The 20,909-nt window shown below is 32.7% G+C and overlaps 1 protein-coding gene and 1 long non-coding RNA gene across 16 annotated transcripts in view; one reads left to right on the forward strand and one right to left on the reverse strand.

Annotated features, from left to right (window-relative positions):
• LOC136999974 (uncharacterized) overlaps positions 1-20,909 on the reverse strand; it is a 42,120-nt gene that overhangs the window by 13,041 nt on the left and 8,170 nt on the right. The window lies entirely within an intron of this gene.
• Positions 1-20,909, forward strand: part of Dys (Dystrophin) — a 419,847-nt gene that overhangs the window by 5,733 nt on the left and 393,205 nt on the right. For 13 of the 15 annotated variants that reach the window (XM_067355317.1, XM_067355318.1, XM_067355328.1 and 10 more), the window contains 22 exons: positions 11,803-11,864; positions 12,120-12,212; positions 12,698-12,775; positions 12,944-13,036; positions 13,604-13,693; positions 13,766-13,964; positions 14,107-14,264; positions 14,350-14,745; positions 14,881-15,522; positions 15,615-15,737; positions 15,804-16,283; positions 16,384-16,541; positions 16,610-16,977; positions 17,099-17,451; positions 17,526-17,960; positions 18,217-18,369; positions 18,775-18,936; positions 19,578-19,880; positions 19,961-20,104; positions 20,178-20,348; positions 20,491-20,673; positions 20,744-20,860. In XM_067355317.1, coding sequence (XP_067211418.1) covers positions 11,803-11,864; positions 12,120-12,212; positions 12,698-12,775; positions 12,944-13,036; positions 13,604-13,693; positions 13,766-13,964; positions 14,107-14,264; positions 14,350-14,745; positions 14,881-15,522; positions 15,615-15,737; positions 15,804-16,283; positions 16,384-16,541; positions 16,610-16,977; positions 17,099-17,451; positions 17,526-17,960; positions 18,217-18,369; positions 18,775-18,936; positions 19,578-19,880; positions 19,961-20,104; positions 20,178-20,348; positions 20,491-20,673; positions 20,744-20,860 — 4,961 coding nt within the window. Of the gene's footprint in view, positions 1-1,238; positions 2,445-11,802; positions 11,865-12,119; positions 12,213-12,697; positions 12,776-12,943; positions 13,037-13,603; positions 13,694-13,765; positions 13,965-14,106; positions 14,265-14,349; positions 14,746-14,880; positions 15,523-15,614; positions 15,738-15,803; positions 16,284-16,383; positions 16,542-16,609; positions 16,978-17,098; positions 17,452-17,525; positions 17,961-18,216; positions 18,370-18,774; positions 18,937-19,577; positions 19,881-19,960; positions 20,105-20,177; positions 20,349-20,490; positions 20,674-20,743; positions 20,861-20,909 lie in introns of those variants that run through there. The other 2 variants (XM_067355325.1, XM_067355330.1) reach the window with 2 other exon arrangements.

Here is a 20,909-nt window from a genome sequence, read left to right on the forward strand (position 1 = left end):
GATATATATTCGGTGGTGTGAATAGCGGTCGAGGTGGTTATTCGTTATCACAGTAATTTTGTTGATCCTATTCGGTTTTATGATGGTTTCTTAATATAAAATCAATTATTGCGATCGATCAATCGCAATTACATAGTTGTTCTGTTACTCATACATTCTTTAGATAGTCCCTTTACATGAGATTTGTAAATTAAAAGTTTTAAAACACGGAAATTATAGTTGAAATACGTAATTTGCTTTATACCGCACGCAGCAATGCATTACCGTAAACAGATTCTGGACGTGAATTTAATTAAATTAATTTAAACCCATAATGCGTGAACCAAGCGTGCGACCATGCATAACGTTATCGGTGAGGCCAATATGTAACGACATCAAGATGCCATCTCTGGGTTATTGACACGAGCGATACAACACATGTACCTCTATCGAGAATACATTAGCGTTGATAAAATGTACTGTCGTATCGTATCTATTGTATAGCAGCAAACATTAGAGTTTCTATATTTCTATATGAATTATGTTTCATAATAATTTTTGTGAGATTATTTAAAATTGAAAACTAAAGTCTATTAAAATGTCTTATCTCTAAAAATAAAATTTAACAGTTTAAAACAGAATTGGAGCAAATTTATAATTTGCAAAGCTTATTTTAAGTATGATTTAAGATTTAAAGCGAATTGTTTATTATAAATTATGGACTTGTCATTTTTAGTTCGTTTCAAATCTTTTAAGAATAGAAAGTACAAAATCGATGTTTATGTAAAACTTTTCAGCAAGTTTTCAGAAAACTGCTTAAATAAAATTAAACTCTCTACTAAAATAATTTCTCGTACAGAGTTTCATGCTTGATTATTCATTTTTTTATATTTAATTTGTTTCATTCAGTAGTAGTGCGTATATTTATTATTACCTTACACATAATATAAATCATCGTGCCTACCGTTCAGGTCGTAATCGATTATGAGCTTCAATTTTGGCTCGCAAACCTTTTGTAGGGGGCCCAAACCGCATTTATACCTGTCTTTATGAGTAGAATGCCTCTTTTGATTTCTGAATCCCTGTTTACCTGCGATACACTGGGCCTTATGGCCTTATGATCAATAAAATACCGACACCCGGACTTTGATCGAAATTTCCTTTTGAGATTGCCCATTTTTTATTTGAAAAAGTTGCATCACGAAATATCTTTCAAACGCGGATATGTAAACATAATATTTTACATGGAAAAAATGATGATAGTAATTAAAAATCATATTCTATGTAGAATATAAATAATGCAATATGTTGTATCATTGTCTATCACATTTTTTTCAGAATGTCAAATATTTTTAAATGCATATTCTATTAATACTGCAAGTGAATTAGCTATCTATATGTTAGATCTTACAGATTCATGATCTTCAACTTATATAGATACTAATTTTAGCAGGAAATATATGTTACATCGAACATCTACTTTATTTATTTTTGTTGTCTCTTTTTTTCGCTGTATCAACGGAAGTAATTAAACGGTTTTTATTATCTTCTCATATGATTATCTGAGAAGGCCCACGACGAGCTTGGTGAAATTCTAGTAACGAGCGAGAAAGAGCGTGTTATATGGCGGAAAAGGTTGCACGATGTCGACAGGACAAGAACGGAGTTACGCCGTCGATACATGCCGTGGTGAGGGAAGTTGGGCCTTACGAGTTGTCCGAGGTTGCCAGTTGCTCGTGGCGCGGTTGGCGAGTACTGCGTTTGGCAGTTGTCGACAGTTGTCGATTGACGTTAGTTCGTGAAAGAAGGAAGTACTATCTCGTCTTTTTCTACTTTTCTGTGCTCGCGCGATCGTCGGTGTCGTTCGTTCCTTTTTCACCACTCGTCATATGTTTCTCGTTCGACAAAATTGACGGAAGTATCGTACCGGGAGATCGTGCGGTCAATCGGGATGACGCAAAGTGTCTCGACGCGCGGCCTCCGGCCACAGCGACGGTCGTAAATGCTTTAAAAGAATCGTCTTGTTCGTGAGAGGGAGAGAAAGAAAGCGAAAGAATTAATGCGTGCGGTGTCGGACGACGAATGTGGCGTGCGTTGGTGCAGCGTGTATATATGTGCGTGAATGAGTGAGTGACTGCGTGCACGGCATGCCTTCTCTTGACTTGTCAGTGTAAAATCAACAAGTGGCGTAGCATCATCGTCGTGAGTATGCGCGCGCGCGCGAGTGCGAGCGACCGATTCTAACCTCCTCGCGCAGATCGGCGGCAATTCCTCTTCCTCGTGTATGTGTACGTGTGTGTACGCGCGTGCTGCTTCGCGATCTGAGCAGAACGGCGATACGCCGCATCGCCGGTGATTGATGTGATCTCGCTGCGTTCCCCTTGCAACGCGTGCCCTTGAATATTCCGTCGACTGCGATCCGAATACTGCGTCCGAATATCTCAAGATGGAAGTCGTCTACATAGGTACGTGCGTGCGTGCGTGTATTTTTATATGCTCCACACAGATACGTCATATGTGGGCGTGTGGGTGTGTTGGGAGTTTTACTGCGCGCAACAGGATTCTTTCTTCGTTCTACACGTGATCACCTTGCGCGTGTGTCGTTTGCGGCTGGCGAATGCAAATCTTTTCTGCAGTATCTTTCCGGAATGCGGCCTTGATCTCGTACGATGTCGGCGGGATCTGACAATTCGGAGTAATTGTGACACTTCGGAGTATATTTGGCATTACGATGTTTTCCAATGTTATAGCTTAATAGCTATGTCAGTTTTAATAACAGTTGTTACTTAATAATTAATTTCGAAAATTTTGTATAGCTTTCATCAAGTTTATCGTCGAAAGAGTTTTAATTTATTAGTTTTCACTCTGTTATCATAATTATCTCGATTTGTTTATCAGTAATGTATTATGACATTGTTTTTCTAACATTTTTTTGTTATCTCTTTTTTTCATGTAATTTATATCTATTTCATATGATCTCAGTTTGAGTTACCTCGCTTTTGTTTAGAAAATATGTGTACATAATTATATCACTTTTGAAATATATGAACGTAAAAATATGAAAAAATTAGAAAGTCTAAAAGATGAGTAATCTGAAAGTGAGTCTAAAAGTCTAAAAATGAGTCATATCTTTAGTGAATTCTAATTTATAAAAAATCCTATTTTAATAACTTTGTAACGCTACAATTTTTCTTCATGTAATCGCATTTAGCGTTAAATATAGTCGCCTGACTCCAAGTATTTTTTTAATACGATTGTATTGTCTGAAGCTGAGAATTAAACAGTTAAATTGTACAAAAAATGTAGCTCATAAATATAGTCTTATAAAAAATTCGTTGGATTATGACCAGACTATTGCGTCAAACTGCTGCTTAATAAATGATAGGCGCGTCAAATGTATATGTCAATTGTTTCATTCATGTTAATGAGTTTTTTATGATGATGGTTATTCTTTAAAGTATAAAGTAGTGTCTATATTGATACTTTAAATATAGCTGTGTGTTCGATGATTGCTTACGTAGATCCAACGTTATTTTTCACAACTACTTTCACAATTCAATATTGGTTACTTGAACAGTTACCTGCTCATTTTTTCGCGTTATCACTCGCAGTAGGCAATGGGGTTATCTATATGCTCCAAGTATAACTTATCTTATCTTGGAATTATATTTGCGCTTGGCGCGCAGATATTCGGTGAAACGTGGATACGTCAGAATTGAAGATCGGTATATGTGCATGTTAAGAAAGATAACACGCATAGTGGTTGTAAGCGTCACACTCGAGTTTAGAATACACACGTGCTATGTTTCCTATACCTGAGTGCATATAGAAGTCATTGGAGTCATAAGATAATGACAAAAAGTTTTTACGATTGTTGTGTGCAGGGAAACATTGATGTATCTTTGAATAAAGTATTTTTCGACATTGAATTCATTTAATCATTTAATACTGTTGTGTCTATATATGGAAAAATAATTTACACCAAACATTTCAAAATTTTGAAAAACGATTATGATGTATGTGATACATACGTTTTGTGCATGTATAATGCTCAAATTTAAATGTTTACACAATAAATTTAAAAATTCGAATAATCAACTAAAATGTTTTTAAAGAATTTTTAAGAAAAGTCCAAATAAAATTATTGTACGTTAGTCGATCAGCATTGTTATTCTATGATGAACTATGTTTAATTATATTTAAACCAAATTTTAAACTACAATTTAATTTTTCGAAAAGAAAAGTGTTTCTTAAACTTAATATATTTTAATAAAAAAGATGCAGTGTATATGCACGCAAAAATAATCATATTAATATTTTATACTTATTTAGTGTAATTATGTTCGCGTAAATATGAATTCAAATTATAATGTGCAATTAGTGATTATTGCATACGTGAAATGAGTTAATAAATGGTAAAATGCAAATTGCATAATAGATACCCTTCAAATAACGCGAAATAGATTATATGTATATTATAGTGCGTTTATTGTAATTAGTTCATTTATATTATTGTATTATATATTGCAGTTATTTTTTGTTATCTACAAAAAAATCAATTTTTACTTTAAAAAAATATTATTGCTAAGCACAGACTGTTATTATATTCATAGATAAATAATATATTACAGTAACACAATAATAGTAATATAAAATTTGTTACTACAATATTATTATTAATTAAACATTTAACAAGAATGTTTTCAAATTTCTATTAAGCCATTGTATAAACATTAATAATTTACTAAATAACCTACATACGATGTAATTTCGTACATTGCAAGCATACTCTGGCTTGCAACGAGAATGTATTCCGGGGTCGTTAAACTGTTATCCTCTTTAATGGGTTAACAAATTTACAGCAAATTACCTCTTACAATCCACTTAACTACATAGTGTACCTCTCATGAAGGATTGATGTTTGTGCCGTGAAACTACATCAAATGCAAATTGTATCACGCATTGTTAATGTGGATACGTAATAATAAATTTAAATATGCTCTTTTGTAAATATCAAAAAAATCAAATAAAGTAATCATTAATTTTTTTTCGAGAAGCATCATCTTTCGATATTTCTCTATTACATTTCTATCTACATGTATATACTATTTTTTACTAAATTTTCTTTGTTTAAGTTATACACTCCCGTTTATGCGTCAATTGCAGGTCAATGAACCATTATTTTTAAGTGCACAATCAATATGTCTCTCTGTGTATAGCATTAAAAAAAAAAAAAAAAACTTATTCTATAACAATTTGGTAGTGTTTATATTATAACTTTTGTACACGTTTAAAAATATTATTAATCATTAAGTCTGTTATGATTGAGTTTGGATAACAATTTATGAATTTCCTATAAAAATTTATATAATCAATGATATATTAAATATATGAAATAAATAACACTATTTAATTTATAATGAACAGAAAAAGAAAATATGAAGACCTTATTAAACAATAAATTATAAACTTATAATCAACTTTTTGCGTGGTAACATAAACCTATCACATATTATCATAATAAAAATCTTTTTTATTTATATTATGATATTATTATAGGCTTCAATTTTGGGTAAATTTTTTAAAGTGTATGACAATAGAAAGAGGTGCAGCTGCAGCGATTAAACGACGATTTGTCGTTCTCTCCATTTTTCATTCAATCAAAGATGTATGTGTCACGTCTCGCGTTAATGATGTAGTTCTCATTTTGTAGCGTATTGCGTTACTTATTCGTTCGATTATTCAGTTAATTGAAATAAAGTGATTATAATAGACACAAAGACGCCGTTTATCTCGACGATCAATGTCCGATGATCGTTGCGTGAGAGAAATATAGAACGCCTACCCGGTATCCACGCTATCCACGTTTCATGCGGGCTCTTGATAATTTCGCCGGCTACTAAGCTCATTGCCATAGTTGACCACTCTCTCATGAAGGCACGCACTGGTATTATTCGGCCCCATCAGAACGTTTGACCCGCGAAACCTTTTATGGCGCGGTTAGGGCCAACGACACGCGCCGCACCAGGCGTATTCAATGGAGAAGAAGTGTGCCGCGCTCGCACAGCCGGTAGTCCGCATTGTCAGCTCGTTTAAACAATTGTTCACTATATGGTCGGTTTGTTTGCATCGTATACACGATGCTGCCGGCGTGCGCATCCAGCCTCTGGCGCTACAGAACCGAAGGGATTCACTCATAAAGTCGTGTATCTACATTTGTATCGCCGTAGGCATTCCAATCTACATGCATTCCGACAATTACACGATGTGGCGGAGGGAAGAATAAAAATTTTACGAATTGCTATTATTTTAATAATGTACTAGAGAGTAAAACTACGAAAATTCAGTTAATTCGGACATTTTTACTAAAAGCAAATAGCTTGAAACTCACATATATTAAGATTTATATTAGACTCCATATTTTTAGCGCTAAGCGTAATTCTAGGATTTATTTTCTTTGATAATTGATGATGATTATTCATTTCATTTATTATTAATTTGTTATTAATTAATTAATCATTATTTTGTTTGAATTTTGTTGCATGCAAGATTCAGATAATTAATTTTAGATAATTCGTGCAAATGTGAATATTTTTAGAATAATTGTGTGTGTACGAAGCCTCGTAATCTTTATTAATTGTAAGCGCATGTGTAACGTTAAACACAGCCATCTGAGTCTAACTTTTATTCGTCAGATGTGAAGGCTGCATTCATTGTCTGCATGGGGTGAAAAGTAGCTAGCTGTATTTAGCTCGCTAAATGCGCAGCGAAAATACAAACTAAACTGGTTGTAAGATTAACTGACGATGGGCGTGTTGTGGCATCCGTACGATTAGGCTGATTGGTTTTTCGCGTGTAAATTCGCACTTCTCGCAATCACCAATTGCATTACTTCGACGAAAGCAATATAAAACGTGCGATTGGTTTTATCGTTGGATAAGCAATCGGCAAGCACGCCAAGTTCTCTTTTCTATCGTTTTCCTGCTTCCTGTCTTTTGCACTTTCCATTTAATCAAAAGACGAGAGATGTGCTTTTGAGAATTTCATCTTTACACGTCTACAGAAAGACTGAAAGAATCATTTATAATCCGACGCCTCGATAATTTTCGGTTTTGTTCCCGCAAGTTCTGTGGTAATAACGCTCAATTCAAAGTAAAAAGATACGAGAAATGGCAGATCTAATCGATTCGCCGTTAAGAATAACATTAACTTGCATCAGAACTATATTTCTTCTATATCTGACAATGTTACCAAGTCAATGTTACGAAAAAATGAAACAGCCTTGGTGACACGAGATCTCGTTGCGACAGTGATACTGCAAAATAAACCCGTGCACTACAAATGGCGTAATTATATGTGACATGAACGTTACATTAATAGTGTGAGGCATGTAATTACGATCTATTCAGAGCCTTTTTTCAAAACACACGATATTATGTATCATCTGCTGTAGTTCGCAAAAATGATCTTCACAGTTAATTAAGTATTTAATGGATTGATACTCAAAAAAGATGTTATTTTCAAAAAAAGAATTATGAGTGCCAAAAATATTTTCTTCTATTTTTTTTTTTGAATAAATAAAATATTTAGAAAAATAGCTTTTCCCCTAAGATTTGACAAAAGTTGGTTTACTTTTATAATTGGATTATGTTATGCAATCTATTCTATTCGATAAAGTCAGAATCATCAAAAAAATTTATATAAAACGTTTTTTTATATCATATGTTTAGTCTAATCATGATTTTAACAGAAAAATACGCGTTAATAAAAAAACATTAGGCTTGTTTAAAGAGAATATATCCAATTTTTCTTGTTAAAATTTTGGAGCACATAGTTTTCAGTGAAATATATTATTAATGCAGAATATTAAGCAGTAAGACGCGAATAGTAGAAAACGTTTTAAAAAAACCCAGTCTATCGATTATTGATGTGCTGAAATACTTCTATAACAAAGAGAAGGAGACGATACGTTTCTCGACAGGCATTTAGCTAAGTTTAGCGGTAGTTTCAGATGGCTGGCACTGTTTCCCCGACGATGTGTTATCGACGTGTTAACGGTGTTACGTGTTGCGAACTTGCAGTTCGTTCAACCCTCATGATCGTCGGGTGTGCAAACGCAGCTTTCAGTCTATTAGCGATTCGATGCAATGAACGATTATTGCACCACAGGCGTGACGCGTGTTTATTTGAATTGCTTCGGATCGTAAAATATGAATTTCTCAGTAAAATCATGCATTTCTATCTTGATGACAATATCTGAAGATTTTACTTTTCTGAAGATTTTATTTTTCATGTTGCAAACTCGATAAAAAGCTTGCGCCAATTTTTAACTATTCGATACGGAGCAAATAAATTTAAGCGTCCTCGTATTTAAGATATGTCTTTCTGTTTTGTCCGTAAAATTAACTGACGATGATAGCGCACAAGTAGAAAGTAAGACAAAGACAAATATATTTCTGAAATCTATTAGAAATTATTAAAATATTAAACTTAATATGTAAAATCAAAATGTAAATATAAATTGAAATGGGCATATTGGTCTATCTAGCACTAAAATATGATTTTCTATGCAGTGGATGCGCTTTAAACTGTATATGCATATGTGCTAATTTATAGTAAAGTGAGGTATTTACAGCACACAAGTCCCCTGTTTGCCTAATGGCAGTATGCTACCGTTTATACCGTATGCTTTGAAAGAAAACGAGCGGATGTGCATACCTAAACAAAGTCATTCGTGGAGAAGAGACCAAGTTAAGCCTTAATAAATATTTTCTGTTCTGCTTGACACAAAATATAGTCTGTTATAAAACTGTGACAGTAATAATTTATGGTTTTAAGAAAAGAAAAAAATGGTATTTTAAGAGAAAAGAAAAAAATTTCAATTTTGGCTTACAAACCGGATTTCTTTATATTCTATTTAATGTAATGTTTCAATATTTTACTAATGATTAAATGTATATAAAAAAAGTATTTATAAACTCTGGAATTTTTTACGTATTTGCTATGTTTTGATTTTATATTCCGAAAACTTGAATGTTACGTGTGTATCATTAATTTAATTAAATTAATTTTAATTACATTATACGTACTCATTAATTAACTGAAACCAGCCAATATTAGCTTATCATGGAATGATTGATTATGCAATTCATGTTTTAAATATTAATCATATCTTTATCTTTTTAACAATCTCTTTAACAAATAAGATATTTATCGCAATAATTACTTTAAACGTTGATACATGCGTCAATGTTTTTTTTTGCGTTTTCGATGTCGTAAAGACGGGAAATTATACGCGATTTAGTCTTTAGAATGCGATAAGATCTTTTAACAGAAAATATACGACGTTCAGAGGAGAAAGAAATCGTCGATCGTATACAAGAACTCGTTGTACCATATTCGGAAGCGACACATTTTCGCAGGGCTGTACAAAGGTACATTTCACTGCCCTAAATAAGTAGAATTTCAATTTTACTTTCTTGATTAATATCACAAGCTTTGCAGCAGTGCAAGAAATACTTTCGTTCAATTAGTTTCTATATGTTATTCTCGTAATTTTCTATCATGCGTAAAAGTTTATTGGAGTTTTTGCTAATATTCTGGGTTTAATGAATTAATTATCTGTGAGCATTAACTGTGGATAATTTTTCGTTTTGTCATTATTAATTGATAATAATAATTGACTTATTAGTTAACAATAATGTACTGTAATTTAATCGTTAAAGCACAATATATTATAATATTAAAAATGCTATATTGATTACATCTTTATGATATAACAAAATTATGATAACAAGATAATTTATGTAATAATAAGATATAAATTATATCTTCCTTTCTCGGCTTTCAGTGACAATCTTATTAATTTTAATTAGATAGTATTCTCCCTAATGATCATGAGCTTTCGTGAGATAAGCAGTAGGGCAAACCGCAGGAAGAGCACACTGTCTTGCGTGTGTTGATCTTACGGCTTACTTTGCTTTAAGTACGTGATTGCCATTTGCGATTTCTTTCAGTCTGTGCGCTCCCCATGTAAACCACGTTTCCGGGGAGATAAATACGTCCATTCATTCATTTACCGGTAACAACTGTTAGTAAGACTGTCGGTTAGCGTGTTTTTTTAAAGACTTGTTAAAATGCACTATCGACTATGGATGACTTCCACATGCCAAACGAGGAATCGATTGACTGCCATTAAGTGCAATGAATGGCGCGTTGCTTTTATTGCGAATAAAAAGTTTTTCATGTTGCGAGCTGACATAAGGTTCTCGTTAAAAAAGTTTAGATATTTTTTTTTTCATGCTATTATCAATCGTTGAAAAATTCAATGGGATGCACAGTTGTCTGATATTTCTTCGAGTATTCGAGAAAAATGATAAAACGAATAAAACAACCGTTTGAAAGTTAGTACCGATCCTTTCTTGTCTCGCGAGGCAATTGTGAGTTTCTTTCTAAGCATGGCGCTAATTTAATATGCAACGATGTGAATGCACGTGTCGTGCGTCTAAATATAATTTTCCATACGTGTCAGTATGTTGGAAGAATATTTCACGAACGTGCAAGAGTAGCAGATTGCAGATTAGTAAATATTCTAAAATATGCAAAAGCTGACATCATCCCTGTCTTTCTATTTTTATCCGCGATGTTATAAGCCAGTTACATCATGGCGCATGAAATCAGCGTACGATCAAATCACCATCGTACGCAATAGATGATGATGCCGAGTCATTCGATGGAATACCATCTCACGTACTTAGCAATTCGATAAAGCGAACAGGTACTTACAGTACTCGCGAGTTTCTGCCGGTCGACCTAAATTTCAAGTTTGCCGTTTCAGTCGCCGGGGTTAACTAATGTCAACGCGATAGATGATGATGAGCCGCCGCTGCCGCGCCGGCAATAATTTTACGAGGGGTAAAACTGGTAGTAGATCAACTACAGTGTTGTTCCACTTAATGCATTATAAATTGCGAAAGTATGTTAGCTACAAAGCGCGTAACGAACAAAACGGAGATCTTAAGATAAAGTAACATTTCTTTTCAACTGAGAAATATTTCTCTGAAATAGATAAATTATAATAGAATGAAGAGAATACGAATAAAAGTATTAATTTTACTTTTAAAGAAATCACATATGTCAATTCGGTTTCGAATTCTAGATTTCTTGATTATTTCTTAGGGTAATCAATGATATGATAGAGCAACTTCAATCATCTTCAATGATTATGATATGTAAATTTAGTATTAAATTAAGAATGAAAAAATCTGAGAGAGAATTATATGCGCAGAATTAAATAATTAATCTAACTTTGTACACACAATGTGTTTGTTACATTTCAGAATTTATTAATTACTGCATGCGTAATGTCAAATTGTAAGATTTATCAGACATACGTATGATGCTGATAAAATATATTTTTCAATTCTCGATTGTCAATTAGACTCGAACATACTATTTTTCGATTGGGTTTTCTAAATATGTTCAGATCATATTTGCATATGATTAGAGAACGCGACATTTAGAAAGTGTTTTCCAATTTCGAACTACAATATGCTTAAAAATTATCGGTTTATTAAAAGATAAATTTCGAGAAAATGATTAAATACGATAATATCCGCTCAAGTGAATCCGCACGTAAGTTTATCAGGCATGTTTGTCATGTCAAATAAGATTATTTGACACAAGATACATTTTACTTCTGTAATTTTGTATCAATATTGAGCATTGCGCCTTGAAACGTTTTTCTTAGAATATTTTAAGATCTGTTAAATGAATTTTACAATAGATTAATTATTGATTGATTGATTATTGATTATGTTGCAGATGAGCGAGAAGACGTGCAAAAGAAGACGTTTGCCAAATGGATAAACTCACAGCTTCTTAAGGTAAAAGATGCATTCGTACTTGATTCGATTTACTTGTTATTACACTCCAGTTATTCGTAGAGTTATTTACGCGTATAATATCCGAAAGAAGTTTCACTCTTAAACCTTTTCATGCGTGGAACGTAATAAGTATCTACTTGTTACACGCATGTCTGTTAATCATCTGAGTCTCAACGCGATGTAATAACTTGCTGAGAGATGCTTCCTGAAAGGAAGAATGCGAGGCGAATGCTTAATTGATCTTATTTTTTGTAGAATCATCACGATCCGATCAGCGATTTGTTCATCGACTTGCGAGATGGAAATCGCTTACTGTCCCTCCTGGAAGTGCTCACTTCTAAAACTTATGTAAGTATGCTTATCTGCGTATCGCAATAAATGCTCAGCATAGTTTCACAGTGATCTGTGATTTCGCACAAGCTTTTCCGTGCTAGTAATATAGATCGAAAGCGCCGTTAAATCGCAAAGGCGATCATTTGAATATCATTCAGCCGACAGCGCTTCCTAATAAAATTATTCCTTAGACACGTCGCCGGCACTCGTGTTCGCCGTAGCGAATTGCGAGCAGGTGCACGTGCATCGGCATTATTTGCATAAGAGTGCATGATTATAAACGCGCGGTAGGCGTAAGAACGTTCCGTTCTCGAAATGTATACCGCGCTATGGCATTTGCATTGCCTCATGCAGGTGTCCGCTTTCATCGATGAAATTTATTTTGTACAATGGTCCATAGAATTAGTCGAGTGTAAGGATTATTTTAATACAAGTCGCGTAAGCTCAAGGAAAAATTTTTGTTTTTTTTTTCAACGAAGACAATACGTATTGTTTTGCAGAAAAGGGAACGCGGTCGGATGCGAGTGCATCATCTCAATAATGTTAACAAGGCATTGCAAATTCTTGAACAAAATAATGTAAGTATACAATTGCAGCATTTATGTCATATTTAACTGTTAGAAAAGTGAAACATTTAACAAATCGCGTAAAATCTCATTTTATGTTAATTATATTATCCAATAAGTGATGTGAATAATGTTGTATAAATTTTTACGAATACTATAAATTATCATATGGAATTTTAGGTGAAACTTGTCAATATCAGTAGCAATGACATTGTTGACGGTAATCCCAAATTGACACTTGGTTTAGTATGGAGTGTTATTCTTCATTGGCAAGTAAGTTAAATAATATCTCTCATATAAAAACTAAACTGTGCAGTCTGTCAAAAAATATTTTGATCTTAATTTGATTCAATTTATGTCATTTATGATTTATTAATTTTAAAATAACATCTAATTTTTTCTAATTTTGCGCCACAGGCCATTATTGGCAAGAGAAATCTTGTGCATAAAGTAAAATCGACTTATAGCATGTCTTTGCCATGTCAAGCAAATGATCGTCCATGCCATAAGATTCTAATTAGCTACGTGGAACCTAGTTTATGTGATAGATTATTCCCTATTTCCAAACTTAAAGAATATTGGAGACTCTTTGAACGGAATAAATCTAATAAGTCGAACAAGTCGAATGATATAAAAATGATTTCAGCTCTGCAATGTTAAAGGAATTACGAAACATTTAGTTTTAGTAAGAGTTAAACAGGCCGGCAATATTTATGAAATATCTTTTTATTAAAAAAAAAATTTTAAAAGAGCTTTAAGACAAAAGCATTTTGTTTTGTATCAATAATTTGTCGTACGTAATTCATTATCAACTTTTTTATTAATACGTTATATCAACAGGTACACTATCATTTGAAAGATTTGATGACAGAATTACAACAAACAAATTTAGAAAAGACACTTCTTGCTTGGTGTCGTCAAAATTCACAGGTAATACTGCGAATTATCGAAAAATAGAAAGAGATATAGACAGTTAGTTTATTTGTATCGCTTTTTTTTTAGAATTACCCTGGTGTTGACATTAAAAATTTCACAACATCCTGGTCAGATGGATTAGCGTTTAATTCGATTTTACATAGATGGAAACCTCACTTGTTTGACTTTAATAATATTGCGCGCAAACATCCGAATGCCAGATTGGATCATGCTTTTCGATTCGCACAGGAACATCTTGGCATCGAACGTCTTTTGGATCCCGAAGGTAATTTAATTTAAAGCAAGCTATGTCACGTTACGTACGGTATTAACGATAATTTTTTGCATGTTTAGAATAAGAATATGTAAAAAATTCTGTCTAATTGCGCAGTATTTTGGAATTAATTTATTGACATATTTAATTGCAGATGTCAATACTTCAGTACCGGATAAGAAATCTATAATGATGTATGTTATGTGTCTTTTCCAATCGTTACCACATTCCGGAGATGATATTGGTGAGCTAGATCTTTCAATTGCAAGCGACAGTACTCCGGTTAGCCCAGTTACAACTCCAGGAACTGAAGTATATAACTCTTAATTTAGCGAATGAGCAATAATTATGCTATATTATTATACCAGTCGTATATAAAAAGAAACTTAATTTACAGAATACTTTGTCGTTCAGTAATTTTGGAATGCCAGCTTCGCGACCAATGAGTTTAGCTACTAATGTTTCCGTCGAGCTTGGCGGTTATCAGGTTGCGCTTGAAGATGTTTTAACGTGGCTTTTGGAGGCCGAGGATAAATTGAATCATGCCCCCGAGCCAGGCTCGACTCTAGACATATTGAAACAACAATTCCATGAGCATGAAACCTTCTTGATGGAACTATCCGGTCATCAAGATGGAGTGGGGGCTGTTCTAGAAGAAGGTGCGAGATTGTTAGCTGAAGGCGGATTGCATAAAGATGAAGAGCATGAGGTACGCGTGCAAATGTCTTTACTGAATTCTCGATGGGAAGGACTACGAATGCGCGCCATGGAAAGACAAACCAGAATTCACGAGGTTAATATGTATTTTATACATTTTGGCGATGAAAATAATATATATTGTGTATATAAAAATTTTTAGTAATTTTTTATAAATGATATTTAGCTACATTGTATGAATCTATAATATCGATTCTATGTTTATATTTAGGTCTTAATGCAAATGCAACAGGCTCAGTTAGATATTCTGCGACAGTGGTTAACGAAAACGGAAGACCGAATTTCTCTCATGGCAGCAATTGAATTAAATCCGTCAACCTTCGAAGAGCAAATGAAACATCTCAACGAATTGGAACAAGATATTCAGGCACAACAAGATATAGTCGATGGTATGAGAAACATGGTAGTGGTCGTGGACGAAGAAAATTCCGAAGCAGTTTATGCACAAATGGAAGATCAATTATCCGCTCTCGGTGAACGTTGGAGTCACATCTGCCAGTGGAAAGAAGAGCGACGCCAACGATTGGAATCCCTGTCTACGCTTTGGCAAAGTATTATTGACGATTACAAGAGATTAGTAGCCTGGTTGAACGAAACGGAAATTACATTGAAGCAAATGGAAGCCAATCCGGCATCTGAATTTGGCGAAGTACTAGACAGAGTAAAGAAACTGCAGATTCTTAAAGCGGAAATGGATTTAAATCAGAAGAAATTAACTTCTTTACAAGAATCAACTCAGGATTTAGATGGCAATAGCGCGTCTTCGGAATACGCGAATATTTTAGAGAAGATCGAGAACTTGCAAGATCGATGGGAAGCTGTTGGACAAATCATGGAAGTTCAAACTCAAAGGGTAATTTAAAATCGTAGAATGTTGCATTTTGTAAAAAAACATGTTTTGTTCCTTGATAATTTTTTTAAAAAACATTTTTTATATTATATTAGATAACAAATTCTGGATTTGAATTTGACTTAAAGTCCGAGGAGAACACGAAAACTATTAAAGGAAATGAATGGATGTCCGAAACAGTAACAAGCATAGCATATAAGGAAGAAATTACTGCAACAGTATGTATACTGTTATTTTTTCAATATCTTTTATATTTGGTTTTCATGAAATGCTTTTCTTTTCAGTCAACACCGCATAGCGATTCAAAGAAACGACGTGTCGATAGTATCATCAAGCATGAATTTGAATCAGCATTACTACATTTGTATAAATGGCTAGATTATATCGATTTAGAAATTGGTCGTTCGGAGGGAGTATTTGACGAATTAAGTGTGGAAGAGAAAAAAGTTGTTTACGAAGATACTCTTGTAGACGTAGAGTCGCATAAAAGTGAATATGACAAAGTTCTCGAAATTGGCAAACAACTTATCGATGAGTTACAAAATGCGAATGAATCTGCCGAAGAAGAAGAATCCAAAATTAAGGATATACAAAATTGTTGGATGGCGACAAATAATCGTCTCCAGGAAATAAAGAAGCGAATAGATTATTTGGAAGAAATAAAGAAATTCCGGACTGAACTAGCTAGTCTAAATCTGATGCTGGAAAGTTACACTAAGTGGTTTGATGCAAATAAGGGAAACAACCAAATAGAACCATTCAGGGTAAAATAAAATATTGTTTTGTAATATAATTTAATTTTCAATTTTGTTGATATATATATATATATCAATTTCAACCTTCAAAAATTTGATTTATATATAGGTTAAAATTAAATCAATGAAGTCTCATGACGACCGCATAAGAAAGATGCTTGATAAAGCTAAGGAATTGACAGAAAACCAAGTTGCAGTTACAGAAAGCAGTAACGAGGATACAGATGTAAAAGCGTTCTCTGCTAATTGGGACAAGTTGTATACAATGTAAGTTTTACTTCAAAAATATGCACTTTATACATTTGTTGTCATTTAATAGAATGCAATACTTTCAGGTTGTCGGAGCGATTGGCTGAAATAAGTAATGCTATTGATAGAACACCACCTAAAAAATATATCGAAGCAGTCGCTAATCTGACATCGTTTATTAATAACGTGGAAGGTGTTCTATTATCAGAGCATGTAATTATGTCTGACGAAAAAACTATAGAAGAGCAAATAAGAAGATTTCAAGATATACAAAGTTCGTTAAAGGAACAGGAAGAAACTTTCAAATATGTTAACTCTACTGGACAAGATCTAATGGAAAAAATAAATGATGATTCTTCAGCACAACGACTTAAAGACGAACTACAAGATTTGAATACCAAATGGTGTGATATTCCTGTTATCTTGGAAGAGAAACAACAGATTCTTGCTAAAGGTGAAAAAAAGACATACGTAATATGCAAAATAAGTTCTTTACTCAAATGTTTACGTTATTTAACTATTGTGTTTTATTGATGATGATTATAATAAATTCATTTGCAATGTATATCTTTTAGATATCGCAATTTTGCAAGCGTTTAATACCGAGCTTTCTACACTTGAGTCTTGGTTAAAAAAATCGTCGTTGTTCCTAGAAGATTTATTTAAAGACGATATTATGGATAACATTGAAGAAACGGAACAAAAATTAGAACAAATTCGTACATTTTATCAGGATATAGATAAAATAAAACCGCAGATAGAAGCATTTCAGATGTCGGCAAATGGTATTCTTGAAAAATCTGAACCCAACTTTGCAAGTCTATTAAACAGCAAATTAGAGGTTGTAACATATAAATGGACAGCTATTGTTGATGAGGCTAAAAATTTAAGCGATAAATATGAGGGCACTTTAAAGAAAAATGATGATGTGAGTATATATAATTTTTATTACAAAATATTTAAATGTTTCTTTGTTATATAACACGATTCTGTTTTCATTAGATTACAAATGGTATAGAAGATTTTACAAAGTGGTTATCGAGTTTAGAGAAGGAAATACCAATAGAATCAAGAATAACATCTTCAGTAGAACTTTTCCAAGTTCGCGGTCGATATCAAGCGCTAAAAGACAAAGTTGACAAACGAGTGGAAGAGTTTAGAAATCTCAACGAAATGGGAAATGATAAATTGTTGAGTTCAGAAGGATCATCTGTGCAAGAGCTTGGTAGACGCTTTACTTTCTTGAATGCACGATGGACCGACGTTACAGATCGTATATATGAACGCTACAGGCACTTACAAAATGCTAGTCATGAATACGGAGAATTTCGTGCTTTGGTTGCACAGGAAAGCGATTGGTTAGATAAGTTGGATAAGCGATTAAAAAAATCACCTAAAGCTGCTGCAGATGCGGAAGAAATTTCAGAAGAGCTTGATGTAAGTAATTCATTTAGTTTTATATAAAAAAAATTGTTTGGTAATATGGTTGTGTACGTGTGTGTTATTAATTGAATTATTTAATTAATAACATTCACTAAACTTTAAAAAATTATTTAGTATTTAAAAAGGTAAATTAATATCTATTTTAAATACTTTCTAAACAAAAATTAAATTTCTCTCTATAAACTTTTGTAACATTCTTATTCTCTGTGTATGTAATACTCGAAGGCATTTTATATATATTGCATTTAAGGATTTAGAAAACTACATACGGAATCATCCAGAATCTAGACTTGAGAAAATTCAAGAAATTGGTAAACAACTTATTGATAGCAATATTATGACTCATTCCATTGAAAAAGATGTGGAAGGATTGACAAATCGGTGGGAAAACTTAAACAAACAGGTATGCATGCATAATTATGTTTGTCACTAATGAAGTGTATGATTTATACTAAGAGACATTCTAAGAAGCTTATATATTATTTATCGAATTGTGTGTAACAATAGTTTTAAGTATTAAATATATAAGCATGAATTGTTAAGAATAATTAATTAATTGCTTATAACTGCATGTGGCATTATTATGAACTGCTCAAGACGATTATGAACGATATTACGAAAATAGATATAATAAAATTATAAATAAGTTTTAATCAGAAATTTTCTATTACAACAAAATCATTAAATATTATATTGTTGTATATAGAATTGTATATTATCTCCATTGGACTGTGAAAAAAACAAATTGTAATGATCAGCAATTGCACTTACTTAAAGATAGAAAGATAGAGTTATATGTTTTGAGTAGGCAGGGCAACGGGCCAAGCTGTTGGAAGGATCAGTGAAGCAAGCTCAGCAATCGGAAGGGCGCATTCTTGCCCTTCAATATTCGTTAACACAAATAGACTCTGTACTAACTGCACGTCTTGATTGCGACCTCACTGCTGATGATTTACCTCATGATTACCAGGTCTGTTGATGATACTTATACATCATATATTATGTGTTATTTTTATAAATCTCATATACTCATTAAGGCAATTAAATCTAATGCATCTGCGATGCATTAAGGCATAATATCAATTATGATTTTATTGCTTATAAATGCATTCTGTCACTTAAAAGACTTGTCGATAACTATCAATTATATGAAAGCAATAGTTATTATACTTTCTGCCATTTTTAGTTGTTTGTCCGTTATATAGGTAAGTCGCGCAAGATTATGAGAAATATTTATCAGTGTATAATAGAAATTCTCGCGGAATATCAATCACGTATTAAAACGTGCAGTAGTTTTATTTTAATAAATAATGTATTACTTTATCAAATAGTTTGAAATAATCTTCTACAGGAAAAATAAGTACTCGTAAAATATAGACTTAAAAAAATTTTTTTGTATATATAAGTAATAATTTCAGAAATAGCATGATGAATACAAGAATAGCATGTTCAAAATTTATATATAATTATTAAGATCCGCATCTTTTCTATAAATTTTACTAATCACAAAAAAGAATGTAAAATGCACACTAATGCATAACACGAAATGCAACTAATAGAGCGATGGAAGTAATTTATTTTATATGTAACAATTATATATTATGATCACAGAAATTAATGGAAGAGTTGGAACAACAACATGCTACGCTTGAGGAAATGGCATCGCAAATTGAGTCGTACAAAGCTTCTGGCAAACAGGAAGCAGCACTGCGACTGCAAGAACAAATGTCCCTGATTGAACAGAAATATGCTAAAGTTCAAAGGAAGTTTCAACGCTTTCGTTGTTCGACCAATATAGAACCTAGATTATCGAGAGCTTTACGAGAACTCAGCGGAATAGAGGAAGCAACTTGTTTGCTGGAGTTGTCATCAGAAGATCCCGAAGCCATCGAGGGTCAATTAAAACATTGCTTGGTAATATTAATTATCTATTTATTTGTACACTGCGTTATCTAAGAAATTGATGTACGCATTAATAATGTGTTATTTAATAGCGCTTCTACCAGACTTTAAGTGAGATTAAAAGTGAAATTGAATGTATAATCGTAACTGGGAGAAAATTAGTTGAGGATAAAGCCGTTTCCGAGCCGGACAAATTTTCAAAGCGGATTGATATGTTGAAGGAGTTATATAATAAGGTAGATAAGTTTGTTAATTCGAAAAAGAAGTGTATTAGAAGAACAAACTAGATAATGCTTTAATTTGTTACAGCTTGGTCTTCATATAACAGAATCCAAATCCATACTAGAATCGGCATTAGATTTGTCACGTGATATGCATAAAAATCTAACATATATTAATATGTCGGTTGAAAGCATAAATAAAGAACTAGATACGCAAAAAAGTATGCCTGATCTGCCAGTAAATGCGATATATGTACGAGTAAGTATAAAACCTAATTTCATTTTTTATTTCAGATGTAAATGCGAATAATTAAATATTTGTCTCATTTTTATTGGATTAAATTATAAGGTCTTTTTATATCAATAAATAACGAAGTTTATGATTGTGTCACTATTCGCAGGAAACCCTGACCGAAGTAATCCCACGTCTCAATGTTATAAGAGATAAATTATTTAGATCGCAAGATGAATTTTCAAAACTGTGCGATCCTATGTATCTTGAGCAACTGAAGGAAAAAATGTCGGATGTAATTTCGAGATTAATTAATACAGAAAAAAGATTGCGACTTTGTAAAGGTTCAGAGGTAAATATTTTTTACGTAATATTTTTTGAAATATACATTTTAATATACATATTTTTTTGTTTTGTAAAAGGATGAACCTAATGTCGACGAAATAAACGCATGGCTTCTACAAGTTGAAGAGAAGTTAAATAAATTAGATGCAGTTCCAATTGATCAACTAACAGAACACCATTTTGAACAGTGCAAGGTATCGAAATATTTATATATAATATTAAGATACAAGAAGAAATAAATTA

The sequence above is a fragment of the Linepithema humile genome, chromosome 5, assembly GCF_040581485.1.
Source record: "Linepithema humile isolate Giens D197 chromosome 5, Lhum_UNIL_v1.0, whole genome shotgun sequence".
Taxonomy (NCBI): domain Eukaryota; kingdom Metazoa; phylum Arthropoda; class Insecta; order Hymenoptera; family Formicidae; genus Linepithema; species Linepithema humile.